At 37.7% G+C, this 17,733-nt stretch overlaps 1 protein-coding gene across 1 annotated transcript in view; it reads left to right on the top strand.

The window, feature by feature from the left end:
- Nucleotides 1-17,733, top strand: part of TANC2 (tetratricopeptide repeat, ankyrin repeat and coiled-coil containing 2) — an 80,419-nt gene that overhangs the window by 39,799 nt on the left and 22,887 nt on the right. The window contains exon 7 of the mRNA XM_039355305.1: nucleotides 6,831-6,964. Within this exon, the coding sequence (XP_039211239.1) occupies nucleotides 6,831-6,964 (134 nt within the window). The remainder of the gene's footprint in view (nucleotides 1-6,830; nucleotides 6,965-17,733) is intronic.

Below are 17,733 nucleotides of genomic sequence, written 5' to 3'. Positions count from 1 at the left end.
TAAAAGAAAAAGCAACCCCACAAACATGCAGCAGATCACAGCAGATGTTGGATTCTAAAGAGGGTCAGACCAGCAGCAAAAAGCTTTCCGCAAGGAATTGTCAGAGTACTGAAAATGGCAGCTGCTTCCAGCAGTTATGGGGCAGAATACCTAAGTGCTGCAGGAAATCTTGTTGGAGCTGGATGGGGAAAAGAGGCAGCAAATGCAGTGTCTCTGAGTCAGTTGTAAGGGCAAAGGACAATAGGTATGCTGCAGCCACCCTAAGCTTGAAGCAGGGCCATATGGCTGTTAAGTGACTAATGATATCTCAAGGTTTACCTGTACTACAAGAATGAAATGGAATAAACCTAAATATACTGACCTGATCTCAGACCAAATTAGAAAAATACATCAACTTGTGATTTATTCATATTACATATGATACATTCTTCAATCCATCATTCCTTCATTGCTGCCACCTCAATAAATTGTGTTTTTCCATGCTTCTTTTGTGGAAGTATTATTTTATTTATTCATTCATTCATCACATTTCTATACCATCCATTTCACTTAAATGACTTGTTGGTTGATTGCATTTTCCAGTTTTATTGATTCATTTGCATTCCTATCTGGCATAGTTAATTCTTACCAGTGGGAGTGCTTTTAAAGACAGAGCTTCTTTTCTTCATTTTACCATTAATTTAAAATGAGGTTAGGGATTTGCAGATAGGATATTTCTAGTTTCTTCATCTATTTTCTATTGAGTATAGGGATAGTTGATCAACCACTTTAAGCCTAGTTCATAGTTTATACCTACTTGATTATAAGCTATGAATAACAGGATGTGTGGGTTTGTTTGTTTCAATGCTATGGTCCTGCACAAGTGTATATAAGTTTATAAAAAATATTTTAAAAAACTTGAAAAAACATGAAATAGTCCAATTCTGAATTTCTTCCGTAACTGTAGGATTATACTGTGGTATATTCAATGAATATAAACACATTTTCATTTTTTTTTTGTTTTTTTGTTTTTTGCTTTAGTATATAAAAAGAAAGGGGAAACAATTCAAACAATCAAAAGAAGAAAACAGCAAAAAATATAATATAGTATATAATTCAGTGTATACTAAAGAAGCAAATTATGAAAAAACTATTGTATGATTGCATATATGTGTAAAAGGGGTGGTTTGCATAATGACAGTGCAACTCTGTTTTTGTCATTTTGATTAAAAGCATCCAATCCTGCAGACACCACTGATAATTTAAAAAACCCTCACTTTTAAAATACAGCATTAATGTTTGACTACCCGGAATAATTTATATATTACTTCACTCCATGCTAATTACAGTGAGAGAAAAAAAATTTGATCCTCTGCTGATTTTGTATGTTTGCCCACTGATAAAGAAATGATCAGTTGATAATTGTAATGGTAGGTTTATATTAACAGTAAGAGACAGAATAATAAGAAAAAAATCCTTAAAAATGCATTTCAAAAAGGTTATAAATTCATTTGCATTTCAATGAGTGAAATAAGTATTTGATCCCCTATTAATCAGCTACATTTCTGGCTCCTATGTATTTTTTATACAGGTAACGAACTGAAATTAGGAGCACTCTCTTAAAGGGGGTGCTCCTAGTCTCAGCTTGTTACCTGTATAAAAGACACCTGCCCACAGAAGCAATCAATTAATCAGATTCCAAACTCTCCACCATGGCCAAGACCAAAGAGCTGTCCAAGGATGTCAGGAACAAGATTGTAGATCTACACCAGGCTGGAATGGGCTACAAGACTATCGTCAAGTAGCTTGGTGAGAAGATGATAGCAGTTTGCAAATGGAAGAAACAAAATAACTCCCTCGGTCTGGGGCTCCATGCAAGATCTCACTTCATGGAATTTCAATGATCATGAGAACGGTGAGGAATCAACCCAGAACTACATGGGGAGGAACTTGTCAATGATCTCAAGGCAGCTGGGACCATGATCATCAAGAAAACAATTGGTAACAGACTACCCCATGAAGGACTGAAATCCTGCAGCGCCCGCAAGGTCCCCCAGCTCAAGAAAGCACAGGTACAGGCCCATCAGAAGTTTGCCAATGAACATCTGAATGATTCAGAAGAGAACTTGGTGAAAGTGTGGTGGTCCGATGAGACCAAATTGGAGCTCTTTGGCATCAACTCAACTCACGGTGTTTGGAGGAGGAAGAATGCTGCCTCTGACCCCAAGAACACCATCCCCACTGTCAAACATGGAGGTGGAAACATTATGCTTTGGGCGTGTTTTTCTGCTAAGGGGACAAGACAACTTCACTGCATCAAAGGAATGATGGACGAGGCCATGTACCATCAAATCTTGGGTGAGAACTTCCTTCCCTCAGCCAGGGCATTGAAAATGGATCATGGATGGGTATCCAGTATGCCAATGACCCAAAACACACAGCCAAGGCAACAAAAGAGTGGCTAGGTTTACCGCATTGAATTATTTGTAAAAATAATAAAGGCAGGATATAAATAAAGTAAATAAATAATAAAATGGCTGCTGAACTCTAGAGAAAACATGAGAAAGAAGAAGCTCAGAATAACTCAAGGCTGAGTTATTCTTTGGCTGACTACCTCGTCCTTAAAGAGCAGTGAAGTTTTTGAACAGGCTTTGAAGACTTCCTTAATGTACCTGCAATAATAAAGTAGCATTCCTGGAATCCTTGCCATTATCTTGCTTACCTTGAAAGGTGGACAACAATATTCCTTTGAACTGTATACATACATTATAGATGTGAAATTATCCAAATGTATTTTAATACTGATAGTAATTCAGAGTGCTTGCTAATAATGAAGTCAAAAGTTGTTTTAATTGTATATGCTGATATTTCATTTTTATCAGTCCAAATTTCTCTTACAATAACTTAAAAATGTAATTCTCCATAAGCTGATTGAAAATATTATACCTCTGTTGTATTATGAATTTTAAAAAGTTTTTAAACCAGGATTATTCCAAAGAATAAGTTTGTCATATCAATAGACATTAAAATTTTACTTCCATCTTAGCATTGCAGCCTTTAATGCTGCAAAAGCATTAGTCTTATTATTAAAAAAGGAATTAGGCCCCTGTTTAATATAAATAGACTTGCAAAATTGATGTTAAGCCACAGAAATTGTACTGTACTTCCTAATATTTCTCTTTTTCAGCGCTTTAAAAACGCTACAGCCTTTTTACTTATCTAATATTTCCTATACATCTCCATCAAGGCCTCTGATTTCAAGCTCACACCAACTATAATTTTTGACTATGTTGCACTTGTCCAGAAAAAGCAGATTCTCAGTTTGAGGTCGTCTTAGACTCTGTTGCTTGAAGAACTGAAAACTGTGATGAGGAAGGCCTACCTACAGCTTTTATTTGATGAGTCGGTTGTTGCCTTTCCTGGAGTGGGGAGCACTGAGGGCAATCATTCACACTTTTGTTGAGTTCAGTTGGATTCTGAAATTTGTTGTGTGTGAGTCTACCCAGAAACCTCAGTGGTACACAATGCGGGAACATGTAGGTTATAGGTCAGAGACTTTACTGACAAATAACACCACTCCTTTAGGAAATGCAGTGGTTGCCAGTCTGTTTCCAAATATAATTTAAAGTTCTGGTTAAAATCAAAAAGTCTAAATGGCCCTGAACCTAGAAATGTTCGAGACCATCTATTCCAGGTAAAAATCTGCCCATCAGTTTCACATAAACCAAGAATCCCCACATATCAGAATAGTTGTTCTACTGCTCAGATGTGGGAAAATTAAATGAGGATTGGCAAGATTTATTACAACTATCTGACCCTGAGGTGGGTGTTATGTCTAGTATTTGATAATTAGGAGAGCGGGGCTTCTAGGTGGCTGAGAGTGTTAGAGATAGAAGGAAGGGTAATGATAGGATGGACAGGGGTACTTATGGTGAGGGGAAGCTTAGCTATTCCAGGGAGAGAAACATTGAAAATTTGTTTTCATTGCCAAAAAGACTTATTTAATCATGTTTTCTTGGCCCTCTTCTGTCTCCCAGCTTTCTTTATCCCCCCCTTCCCTCCCCCGACTGTTGAGTTCATTCCCTCTTTCTCTCTTTAGTTGGGTAAGTTGATTGTGTGACTGGCTATAAACTCTTACTAGCTATGGTTGCATTACCAAGAGCTAAATCCTCCAGATGTTTCTTGAGACTCTTCAGCTTAGGCTTCAAAATTTTCTTTACACTGCCTGCTTGACACTCCAGAACTAGGAAGGCTTACAGGTAGTCCTTGACTTATGACCACAATTGCGACTGGAATCTTGATTGTGTGAAGCAGTCAGTAATCATTAGGTGAGATGACATCTAATAGTAGAACTATTATGTGTCCTATTGTAGTCTCTTGGAACTACCTGTCAATAAAGGAAATTATCTTATTTTGCATTTTCTAAAATCCTGCATATACAACCAGTGTACATATACAGTACATAATGTAATTATTTCTTCAAGTGTCAGAAATACGAGGTATGAAAAATACCTTCCAAATTAAACATACAAAACTCTGCCTTTTTAAAGCAGTGATGCTCTATAATGATTGATGCCCCCTAGACTTGGAAGAGAACAAAAGGATGGCATTCTTTCAAATTTTATACTTTTTCTCTCAGCTCTATGAATTTAGATTCAGATCTAGATACATTCTTTGGTTTGTTCCCAGTTTGTTTGCAATAGAAAAGAGATGTACAAAATTTTTCAAGATCATAGCAGGTTGTTCTAAAGTCATATTTCCAATTAGAAAGGAATAGGCTATTCTGATGTTAAAATATGCCCAGTGAAGTTGGACTGGGACATTTTGTGGTCAGTACATTTCAATCCTGACACGTTTGGTGTCCTGTGATATATATATTTAAGAAAAAGATTATTTGAATTTTGATCCATATATCCATATATAAATATAATATACATTTTAGTTTTCAAATATAGCCTGTCATGAAGTTAAGCTTGAAAGAAAATCCAGGAATTGTAGTAGCTCCTCAGCACCATCAGTTCAGTTTATACTCCTTTTAAGAAACATTTTTTAGCTCCCATGTAACATAAAATCACATAAATAAATAAATAAATACTCCTTTTGAGACAACAAATTAAATTGCATATAAATAGTTTACTGCAGTAGGTTTTGCTTTATTGAAATTGTCCATCAATAATACTGCATTGAGTTGTCAATACTATGAGAAATAGATGATGAAATTATCATGCAGTGTTCCTTTATGTCTCATAATTTTATATCCTAGAAACAACGATGTATTCTAATATACACATGAGAAAAGTTTTTGTAATTATCTTACTCTTAAAACTATTTTTATGGATCAAATAGCATAATCGTATTAGCTTTTAAGGTTGTAGAAAAATAACTTTTTCTGTTTACTTCAACAAATGAGCTCTAATTCCAGCCTAGAAGTATTTTTTATGTACATATACAAACTATCAAATTGCATAGAGTTCTACATGTAGCAGTACTGAAGAACAACTCTAATTATCAGCAGTGCTTAGGAATGGAAATTCTTGCAAAGGGATAAAACTAAATACATTTATTAAAGTATTTAGGCAAGAAAAACCAAATGTACAGGTATAATATAAGGGGTACCTTGCTCAGTAGTAGTAATTGTGAGAGGGACCTCGGAGTCCTAGTGGGCAATCACTTAAATATGAACCAGCAGTGTGCTGCAGTTGCCAAAAAGGCCAACACAGTGCTGGGCTGCATTAACAGAGAGATAGAATCAAGATCACGTGAAGTATTAATACCACTCTACAATGCCTTGGTAAGGCCACACTTGGAATACTGCATCCAGTTTTGGTCACCACGATGTAAAAAAGATGTTGAGACTCTAGAAAGAGTACAGAGAAGAGCAACAAAGATGATTAGGGGACTGGAGGCTAAAACATATAAGGAAAGGCTGCTAGAATTGGGTATGTCTAGTTTAATGAAGAGAAGGAGGAGGGGGGACATGATAGCAGTGTTCCAATATCTCAGGGGCTACCATAAAGAAGAGGGAGTCAAGCTATTTTCCAAGGCGCCTGAAGGCAGGACAAGAAGCAATGGATGGAAACTAATCAAGGAGAGAAGCAAGCTAGAATTAAGGAGAAACTTCTGGACAGTTAGAACAATTCACCAGTGGAACAACCTGCCTCCAGAAGTGGTGAATGCTCCAACAACACTGGAAGTTTTTAAGAAGAGACTTGACAGCCATTTGTCTGAAATGGTATAGGGTGTCCTGCCTGAGCAGGGGGTTGGCCTCGATGACCTCCAAGGTCCCTTCCAACTTTATTATTATTATTATTATTATTATTATTATTATTATTATTATTATTATTATGGATCATCGCACAGTCAGCCAGATGTTCAGACTAGATTTGGCATTTTGTCTACCTATCGAGTCCTTACCCAGGACCTGGGATAGGCAGATGTGGATGTTTGATGGTATTACAGATATCGTCGCAGGATGGAAACAGTTCCTAGTAAGGCCGCCTTTTGCAATTGACTAATAGTGAATTTGTCAATGCCAATGTGGTGCTCCAGTTGTTTTGGGATTGCACCCAAGGAGCCTATTACTATTGGTACTACCCTTGCTTGCTTTTATTATTATTATTATTATTATTATTATTATTATTATTATTATTATTATGTAAGAAATATTACTCATTCTCCAGAAGTTGCCTTTAACTTTAATCCTTCAGAGTTGTCTTTGAAAAGTCTTGGAAACTATAGTCAGAAGCCATTCCATTTTCCTTTCTTTCTTTCTTTTCTCAATTTTGGGTTCTTCTTAAAGTAGATTGTGACTCTATAATTAGTTTTTTCTAATCAGTCTTTTATCTCTTCAGCTCTAACTGCTGCAGCAGGAAGAGGCAAGTTGGATGTTTGTCGTCTGCTTCTAGAGCAAGGAGCAGCTGTAGCCCAGCCCAACCGACGAGGGATTGTTCCTTTATTCAGTGCCGTTAGGCAAGGCCATTGGCAGGTAACAGAATAAGAGAGAGTGAAAAGCTGTTCCCTACTCTACTATAATACAGCTGTACTGCTGTAATAAAATGTATACCCTGTACATTTTGGGGAGCACATTTGTTATTTTCATCAGCCAAAGTATGTGAGTCTCTTGTTAGTAAGAGTAACATGAGAAAACTGCAGGGACTTGTCCAGTTAGTCTCCAAGAATTATGTATGATTAAAAGGAAGGGGGGGGGGAAATAGGTTTTTGGCATGTTGGAATATCCTGGGGAGCTTGAGGCCATTTTCAATAAATTGGCATTCATTGCTATAGGATTTTTTAAAGGGCATAGGTAAATTCATTCATTTATTCAATCATTCATTCATTTTAAGGTGTAATGGGCTTTGTCTTCTTATTTGTTATTTGTTTACCACATTGCCATTTTTATTGAGCAGCTAGGATATTTCTCTTTTTTTTAAAAAAAAAAAAGGGTATTAAACATTTTAGAGAGAAACATTTTAGAGAGATAAGCAAAAGAGCAAAAAACAAAACAAAACATTCAGATAAAGTGAATTAAAAAGCACAAGTGAGTAAATAGAATATGAAATCTTAGTATTATATACCTGTAGTATAGCATTAAATATGAATATTTGAATATATTATAATACTTTAAGAAACTAAGTTTCTAAGCATAGATGAATCACCAAATAAACCATAAACCATAGTAGCCTGAGTCTGAAAATCTGTTCTGATTTAAATATCCCATTAAATTGAAATATAGACATTACATTGAAAAAATCAAATTTTAGATATGGTACAAATCCATATATTGAACTGTAGTCCTGGAATGGTTTCTACTTTGTATTAAATTCCATAACATGTTTACTTTTAAGGTACAGTGTTATTTTGGAGGTAAAAGCATAGTCCTGCAACTTAGTCAATTATTCATTCAAAGAAAGAATCAGAAAATTTTCCAATAAGAAACACATAATACCTTTGAAACAGTTAACTTATACGGAGCTAATTGAATATACATAGAGGGAATATATGGTTTAGTAAAATTTAATAAGAATATCATAGGCTGAAATGGAAATTCAGCATTTACACATTTATATTCCATCCTTATATTATTTTACAAAATAGTTGTGTTACAACATTGCCATAAAATATGAAAAAAATATATTTGATTTGCTCATTACATTTTCAATCATTTTAAAAAATGATTTTTCCATTTTGGCAACCAAAACTGAAGTGATGTATCAATGGTAAAACAATCCATTTTTCTCTAATATTCAGAGTAAATTTAATCTTCTTATACTAAAATTCCCATTATTGCATCTCTGTTATTACATTCAAATTCTGCATCCATTTAATCATGCAATCTTTTATTTGTTTGTATTATGAGTCTTGCCACCAATAATAACTCATGTTCAGAATTATATATTATGAGGTTTTTGAATTAAGTCAAGTCTCTCAATATTCCCCCTTGTTCCAATAATTGTTTTATTGCTGTTCTACTTATTTGAAGATGCCGAAACCAGCCATATAAACTAGATCATTCTAAAACTAAACTTTTAAGAGATTTCATCATTGATAATTCAAATTTACAATCTAAGGAATTATTAAGAATTTTGTTAGTATTTGCCTCTTCATTGAAGTAAACATTTAAGAACAACTTTGGAGGTTTGAGAAAATCTGGACATCTTTTCCTTTATTTTTCATGGAAATTCATAATCTTCTACGTATTGTTTATTTCTGTTTACACAAATATTTTTAAGGTGATCCAGACCACATGAAAGTCTTGCCCCTTCTGTAGAAGCAGCCAGCTTCTATACAATTGGTTATGAAACAAATGTTAAGCAACTAGCATGTTTGAAATTCAAATCTGTTAATCCACTTCACTTTAATCTTGTAAAGTCCAAAATATAATCCTTGGTTTATTGTTGGATCACTATAGGTAGTCCTTAGGCAATCCCAGCAGTCACAGTTGCTTTCATAACACAGGACCGTACACATTAAGAGAGGATCTCACACAACCGTGATGTGGGAAGGCATTGAGTTAGTTATATGTTCATTGTAATTGCTTCAAATCATTCAGTAATATATACTCCTGTTTTTCTGTGGCTCTTTTTCTTTCTGATGCCAGAGAGATTAACAAATCTATCAAAAATACCTGACTAGCACTCCATACCATAAAGAATCATTAGAACTTAATTGATTTGAAAGAAATTACTTAGTTCCTAATAACACTTTTAATATCCTTATGTACTTATAGTGCAGTGGTTCTCAATCTGTGGGTCGGGACCCCATTTGGGGTCGAACGACCATTTCACGGGGGTCGCCAAACAACGCAGTCCGCCATTTTTTTCCCCTTTTCCTTAGCTGTGCTACTCCCTTTTATTCTATTGGCTTTTGAAAGCCAATAGAATAGACTCTCTTGAATAGAGTCTAATTCTATTGGCTTTCAAAAGCAATAGGAATTGTCCAGGCTGTCTCTGCCCTGCTGAGCCCACCAAAAGTCCCATTCTGCAAACGGTGCTGCACCAGTTGAGTAGTCCTCGACTTATGACCGGTTGAGTAGTCCTGGACTTACGACCGGTTGGGGGTTGCGCATTAAAAAGGTTGAGAACCACTGTTATAGTGGTTCATGAAATCTCTATCTGTTGGATCTGGACTAAACATTCCTTGATTTAATCTTACAATTATTTGATTTTGATCTATATCAAAAGTATAACTTGAGGCAATTGATATTTTTCCAGATTCAGTCTGAAAATACAATAAATTTTTCTTGTTCATCTTGGATTTATTTTTCTAAAGTCTAAGGTAAATTTTTATATGTATATAACAGAGTATTAAAGGTAAACTGTTCCAACTAAAGCTGCCTTCTTCAACTGACTGATGGTGATTTTTTTCAGTGGTAATGGTGTTCAAGGGGTGTTACAGATGTTTTGAGATTGCACCCATGGAGCCTATTTGGTAGTATCTTTGCTTTATTTTGGCACAGTCGTTCGATTTCTATTTGCAGATCTTTGTATTTTTCTTTTATTCTGCTGTCTCCAGGTACTGCAATAGCCTTTTTTGTTTTTCTTATCCATAGTTGTTAAATGTTGTCTGTTTTAATTCTAAAAACCCAGAGCACTGTAGCTTCTTCGTTTTCTATTACTTTATTATGGTCCTACCAGTTTTTGCTCAAAGGCAAATTATATTTGTTGCAAATATTACAATGCACTATTGTTGCTACTTTGTTTTTACTTTACTGCTGTTTGTAGTTAGTCTGTAAACTCTTCTTGCAGCAGTTAACTAGTTGGTGCACTGTTTCTTCAGCTTGTGCTTGCTGCTCCATTTTAATAAAAGTAGTCCCAAATGTAGCACATTTAGTGGGTCAAGACTCCTTTTCTACAAGCAGTCTTGAAGAGTCCTTTTGTCTGAAATGGTATAGGGCTTCTTGCCTGAGCACTGGGTTGGACTAGGAGACCTCCAAGTTTCCTTCCAACTCTGTTGTTCTGTTACTCTATTCTGCTCTATGCACTTTGCAGCTGACTGAGCTCTTGCATTAGGTGGGGGGTGGTAATTCCATGGCTTCATCTTCAGAGAGCGATGGCAACTGTTTGCGGATTACTGGCCTATCCAATCTCTGTGCCTGCTTAGATTGCAGTCCATCTGTTGATACTGGTGCTGGCTGCTTTTGTCTGTGGACATTTCTAGAACTGGCTCTGGCTGCTTATCGGTTTTCTCCTCTCACTCCAATTAAGAGTTCACCATGATAAGCTGTGTATGTGGAAAATGTTGAGCAGCGATTCTATTTCAGATATTCTTTTTCTATACAACTTCAGATCATCTATGTAAAGTGGGAGATCTTAGTAAATGTTTTTGATGTTTGCCTTATTTATTCAGTATTGTTGATAGAGGAATCAATGCAATAATAAATAGTAGTGCTCATAGTGAATTTCCATGAAAGATGCCCTCATTGATATTAACCTCTCCTAATCTATCACCACTAACCAATAACTTTGTCTTTCATTGTGCCATTGATCTTTGCATAAAGCTTCTGATGTATGTATTGACTAGGCACTTGATTATCCAATCATGTGAAGGGAAATCAAATGCCTTCACATAACGAATCCATGCTACAATCTTCCTTCTATTGCAGTTTTCCAAAACCATCTTGCCAATTAGGAGCTGATCTTTTGCTCCTCTGCTGTTTGTGTGGTTTCCTTTCTGCTCGGGTGGCTAGATGCTGTTGGACTGCATCAGCTACCACATCAGTTAGCAATTTGAAAGTTGTTGGTAAGCAGGTCATTGGCCTGTAGTTGCCTAGTGCTGCTCCTTTGGTTGGCTCTTTCATTATCAGGTAGGTTTTACCAGATGTTAACCAATCTTAAGTTTCACCTCTTAATTTAATAATTGTTTGGCAATGAGTGAGTGTAGATCAATCAGATGTTTCAACCCAAAAAGAGCAGTTCATTTTCACCCCATGCTGACCAACTCTTGATCTTTCATGCTTTTTCTCCACCATTTCTGCTGTTATTACAAGTTCAACTTCTTTTTTTTTATTCTTATCCACCTCTTGTATCCAAACTGCATCCTTGTACTTTTTGGTAATATCCTGTAACTGCACCCAGAATTACACTGTTTCTTCTTCGTCAGGTGCTCTTTGTCAAGTCCATTGCAGTATCTCCATTGATGGATTGGCAGAAATGATTCTGATTTGACTGATATTGGAGATTAGCTGAATTAAGGATAATTCCAAATGTCCAATCTGCAATTCTTAATTTCTTTATTTTGTTCTACTTGAGCTGATAACTTATCAAATGTATCATTAATATTCACCTTAAAAGAATTGAATTTCACTTCCATAGCTTCATGTATTTCTTGAATTATATTAAAGAGGTTATTTTCTATTGTATGAAACCCATCCGCAAAAAATCTTAATAGAATAAATAGAATAGAATATTTATTGATTTAGTTATTTGACTACATCAAAAGAGAAAAACTTATACAAATATACAAATAGATGCAAAGAAGACAATAAGACATATTCATAATAATTGATCACCCCTGCAGTTAATCACAATATTACCTAAATATTCTGTTATCTTCAAAATGGCCTTTAATATAAAGAGTGTAGTCTTGCTAGTAATGTGCAAGTTTGTTCCCTGCAAAAAATTACTAGATGGCTTTGAATATACTCACCTGTGCCCTTATGGCTGGAATTGGTATTAATCTCCAGAGACATTTCAAAAAGTAGACTGTATCTATGTCACTATAGCTTCTACTGTGAGCAAGAACCCTTATGAAGAAATGGAGTAGCCTCATAGTCAATAGAAGAATGGGAAAAGCAGTATTGGGATACTGTCTCAAAAACGACAGAATGATCTTGATTCAAATTCAGGGCAAACCATTCAGCATCAAGTAGTCCAAATCTATGCCACAACCACTGATTCTGAAGAAGCTGAAGTTACCTATGGTTTTATGGTTCTATGAAGACCTACATCACTTCTAGAACTAATACCAAAAAAAGATATAGAGAATTGGAATGCTAAAGTAGGAAGTCAAGAGAGAACAAGAATAACAAGCAAATGTGGCCTTGGAGTACAGAATGAAGCAGGGCAAACTTTTGTCAAGGGAACATGCTGGTCATAGCAAATACTCTTTTCCAAGAACCCAAGAGGTGACTCTACACGCAGATATCACTATGTCAATGGTCAATACCGAACTCAGATTGATTATGTGCTTTGCAGCCAAAGATGGAGAAGCTATCACCTGGGGATGACTAAGACTGAAACATTCAGGCTTAAGTTGAAGAAAGTAGGAAAAAGCACTAGGCCATTCAAGTCTGACTTAAATTATATCCCATATGAATATATAGTGAAGGTGATGAGTATGTTTAAGAGATTAGATCTGGTAGTAGAGTGCCTGAAGAACTGTGGACGAAGATTCATAACATTATACAGAAGGCAGCAATTAAAACTATCCCAAAGAAAAAGAAATGTAAGAAAGCATAATGGCTCTCTGATGAAATCTTACAAATAGCTGAGTAGAGAAGGACAGCTAAAGGCAAAGGAGAAAAGGAAAGATATACCTAACTGAATGCAAATTTCCAGAGAATAGCAAGGAAAGATAAAAAGGCCTTCTTAAATGAACAATGCAAAGAAATAGAGCAGCGGTTCTCAACCTATGGGTCGCGACCCCATTTGGGGTCGATCGACCTCTTTTGTGGGGTCGCCAAACGCAGCGATCCGCCATTTTGTCCCCTCCGGGGGCGCGCCGCGCCTCCGGGGGGGCGGTGCGCCTCCGGGGGCGCCACCGCGCATGCGCACCGCGCGTAGGGGCGGCGGTGCACCTCTGGGGGCACCGCCGCGCATGCGCGCCGTGCATGGGGGGGTGGCGCGCCTCCGGGGGGCGCCACCCGCACATGTGCGCCGCGCATGGGGGTGGCGCCGCACCTCCGGGGGTGGCGCCGCGCATGCGCCGTGCGCGGGGCCCCGCCCCCATTCGCGCTGCGCATGCGCGCCGCGCCGCGCATGCGCATAACGTTTGTGTGACGGGGGTCACCGTCACACAAACGTTGAGAACTGCTGAAATAGAGGAAGACAATAGAATGAGAAAGACCAGAGATTTCTTCAAGAAAATTGCAGCTGTCAAGGGAATCTTCCATGCAAAGTTAGACACAATAAAGAACAAAAATGGTAGCGACCTCACAGAAGCAGAAGAGATTAAGAAGGGGTGGAAAGAATACATAGAACTATACAAGGAAGTTTTGGTAACCACAATGGATGTGATTGCTGACCTCGAGCTGGACACCCTGGAGTGTGAAATTAAATAGGCCTTGGGAAGCATTTCCAACAACAAAGCTAGTATTCCAACTGAGCTATTTAAAATCCTAAAAAATAATGCGATTAAAGTGCTGCACTCAATATACCAGAAAATTTGGAAAACTCAACAATGGCCACAGGATTGGAAAAGCTCAGTTTACATTCCAGTCCCAAATAACAGCAGTGCCAAAGAACACTCAAATTACCATACCAATTGTGCTCATTTCACATGCTAGCAAGGTCTTGGTCAAAATCCTACGAGCTAGGCTTCAGCAGTATGTGAACTGAGAACTACCAGAAGTACAATCTGTGTTTCAAAGAAACAGAGGAACTAGAGATTAAATTGCCAGCATTGGATTATGGAGACAGCAGAAAAACTGCTTCATTGTCTACACTAAAGCATTTGATTGTGTAGATCACAACAAACTGTGGCAAGTTCATAGAGGAATAGAAATACTAGACCACCTTATCCTGAGAAACCTGTATGCGAGTCAAGAAGCAACAGTTAGAATCAGACATGGAACAACTGATTGGTTCAAAATAGGGAAGAGAGTATGACAAGGCTGTATATTGTCACCCTGCTTATGGCACTTATATGCAAAGTACATCATTCAAAATTTTGGGCTGGATGAATCATAAGCTTGAATTAACATTGCCACGAGAAATATTAACCACCTCAGATATGCAGATAATATCATTCTAATGGCAGAAAGTGAAGAGAAACTGAAGAGCCTCATGATGAGGATGAAAGAAGAGAGTGCACAAGTTGGTTTGAATTTCAACATTAAAAACTAAGATCATGGCATCTGGTGCCATTACTTCCTAACAAATAGAATGGGAAGAAACGAATGGGTCGGGTGGCAGGGAAGCAGCAGAGGCTTGGCACTTTCCATTTTTAGATCCCTCCCCTTCAGCAACAGCAATGGTGGCAGCAGTGGGCAGGATGGGTGGCAGGGAAGTAGCAGAGGCCTGAAGCTTCCCATTTTCATACCCTTCTCTGCTAATGCTGCTGAACTGAACTCCAGGCCATTTGGAGTTCAGGCCATTCAGCTTTGCTGCTGGTGTTTGGCCTTTTCGGGGCAGTGGTGGCTCTGTGTGTGAAAATGGGACATCCCTGGCCTCTACTGCCTCCCTGCTGCCCATCACTGCCACCCACAAAAGGCCCGAACACTGCCGTTGCTGCCAAATGGCCCAAACTTCGCATGGCCCAGGGCTTGGTGGCAGCAGCAACAGGCAAAATATGGAAATTGTAACCTCCTGGGATCCACCACCTCCCTGACACCCGCTTCCCACTGCTATGCCCAAATGGCCAGAACACCGCCACTATTGCCAAATGGCTCAAACTCTTAACAGCCCAGAGTTTGGCTTGGCAGCAATGGCAACAATAGCATGTATGAAAATAGGGAAGCTCCTGACCACTATCACTGCTGCTTTGCACTCTGCCCACCTGCTCACTTTCCCACCTGGCTCTCTTTCCAATTTAAAGTCTCTGGTCATCACCATTACTCTGTGCTCTGCCTATTTGCTCACCTATCCGGCTCTCACTCTGGCGGCCCATGGCGAATTGTCCCCACAATGAATTGACTGTGTTGAATCATCTGGGAAGACATGATAGCAGTCAGTTGACAGAGGTGACTCAGCAGTGTCGAGCTGGCTGCACTGAGCTGGCCACACTGAGCTATCCTAGATCCTGGTCTGTGGGGTCAGAAAGAGTTGGATACAACTAAGCAACCAAACAACAACAGTTCATTTCAGTAAATCAGCATTTATATATCCTCACAGTTCTGCACCATATCAGTGGGACTATTTATGATTGGAAGTAGAAACCCACATAGCTATTGTTGGTGAATTATCTTATAGCATTGGTACATGCTGTAGTCCTTAAAAATTCTTCCTAAAATGAGGCAACCAGGAACTTGTTTCTGTTAAAACCAATCCCAAGTATAAGTAGGATTTGACTTGTTGTATACATTCCCTATCCAGGCCCTAATTACACCTAGTCCAACTCTTCCTGAAAATAATTACCTTAGTTTTGGACTTACTGTCTTCTCATCCCTACCTGGATGGATGGATGGATGGATGGATGGATGGATGGATGGATGGATATATGTATATTTGTTTTCTGAGGTTTTCGCGGGTATTTGTATGTAGGTCTTTGGTTGTTCGGGTTTTCTCCCGCGTAAAATTGGAAGTGTCTTGGCGACGTTTCGACGAAGTCCCATTCGTCATCTTCAGGCTGGTGTTTCTTCCTTTAACAGCTAAGACCACACATTGCTGCTCAAAGCACGAAGCTGAAAACACCAGAAAACCCGAACAACCAAAGACCTATATATATATATATGGTTGAATGAAGGGACTTTGAGATGTTAACGTACAGATTAAACAAAATGTATACATCCTTATGTAACTTCTTTATTGGTATTAATTTTCTGTTAATGAACTATGTATTCTGCGCATAGCCTTAGGCATACATTTGAGTATAATGCCTTGATTAAAGAGAGGAGGCTGGAATCAATGCTTAGGTCAATAAGTTTCTTCCAAAGCAAGTCCTTGTTTATTGAATCAAATATTGCACTGAGGTCTGTAAAAATTGTAAACAGTTGGCTTCCTGTATATTTTTCTACTGGATGACATAAAATGAAGCTGTTATCAATAATGGAGTGACCAGACCCAAATCTAATTTGATCTTTGGGTAGCAAGCTGTTTTCAATTACCAGCCTCAAACTTGTATAAAAGATATTTGGCTATGATGTCAGTTAGATTAATTGGTTTATAATTTGAAGGATCATCCTTATCATCCTTTTTATAAATGGAGACCACAATAGAGAATTCCCAACCAATTGGAATTTGGCAGGAATTATTTACATGAGTAAATAAACCTACAAGTAAGGAAACCCACCAGTCAATGTGATATTTAAATAATGGAGGTGGGTAGAAGATCTTCCGCAGGAGCGGTAGATCATTTTGGGATTCCTTTAATCCACAACTTGAGACAATGAATAATTGGCTGTAATATTCTTCCCACATGTAAGCAGGTATAGGGATGTCCAAGGAGAACATACATTCCCGCAATATTCCTATGATTGGGTGCCAGAAAAAGGCTGATTTTTTAGTTCCTAATTCTATGTTTACCGAAGAGAGGACAAATAGTGAGACTTCTTACACTTGATAGTTTTCTTATATTTTTGTCTAAATGGACGTATGGTGATGTGATTATTATTTGGATGGATGGTTCCCTGCTAGCTGTTTTTTTTCTTAGTCATAGGTTGTAAGTACAGTTCTGATATCTTTGTAAGGTGAAGTCATTGTGTTTACCAGAGTCAAGATTTGACATTCATATAATCAGTCAAAGCCCTTACATCCTCTGGCACATTTTATCCTGTCCTGGTGGACCTCTAGATCAGGGGTCCCCAACCTCTGGGCCATGGCCAGGCCATGTGAATGGCAGGCTGGCAGACAGGTGCGGACAACTCAACTCGTGTGAGCAGTGAGCCAGTGTGCATGTGTGTGCAAGATGAGCTGTGCACATGTGCGCACCGGTCTGCCTATTGTATAAATTGAGCTGCACATGTGCGCCAGCCCGCTGCTGCTCTAGATGAGATAAAACACATCTATCAATTGTGATGTGCAGTCTGGTTATTTGCAGAATTTAACAGCAACTGATTTCTCTTATGTTAAAAAGTACACAATTATGTTGTAGAAGCAGAAAGTCTTTTAGATGAAAGAAAAGGACAGAGGAATCAAGCTGTATTTCCTCCATCTTCGAGTCTTTCTTATTATTCCTACTCATTTTAGAAAAAACAATACTTTATCTTGTGCTCAGAATTTCTATTTATTAAATTAAAACAAAATTTAAAATGTTAAAAGTAGGAGATATTTAAAACAAAATATATAAAAGTCAACTACTACTATATGAGAAGAAAAATAACCATAAAGAAAGCACTCAATATTATTTTTAACAAACATCAAACAATTAATGCATACATAG

Source organism: Crotalus tigris, unplaced genomic scaffold (genome assembly GCF_016545835.1).
Source record: "Crotalus tigris isolate CLP2741 ecotype Arizona unplaced genomic scaffold, ASM1654583v1 scf7180000018662.152376, whole genome shotgun sequence".
NCBI classification, from domain to species: Eukaryota; Metazoa; Chordata; class Lepidosauria; order Squamata; family Viperidae; genus Crotalus; species Crotalus tigris.
This window is presented reverse-complemented; position numbering and strand designations above follow the sequence as displayed.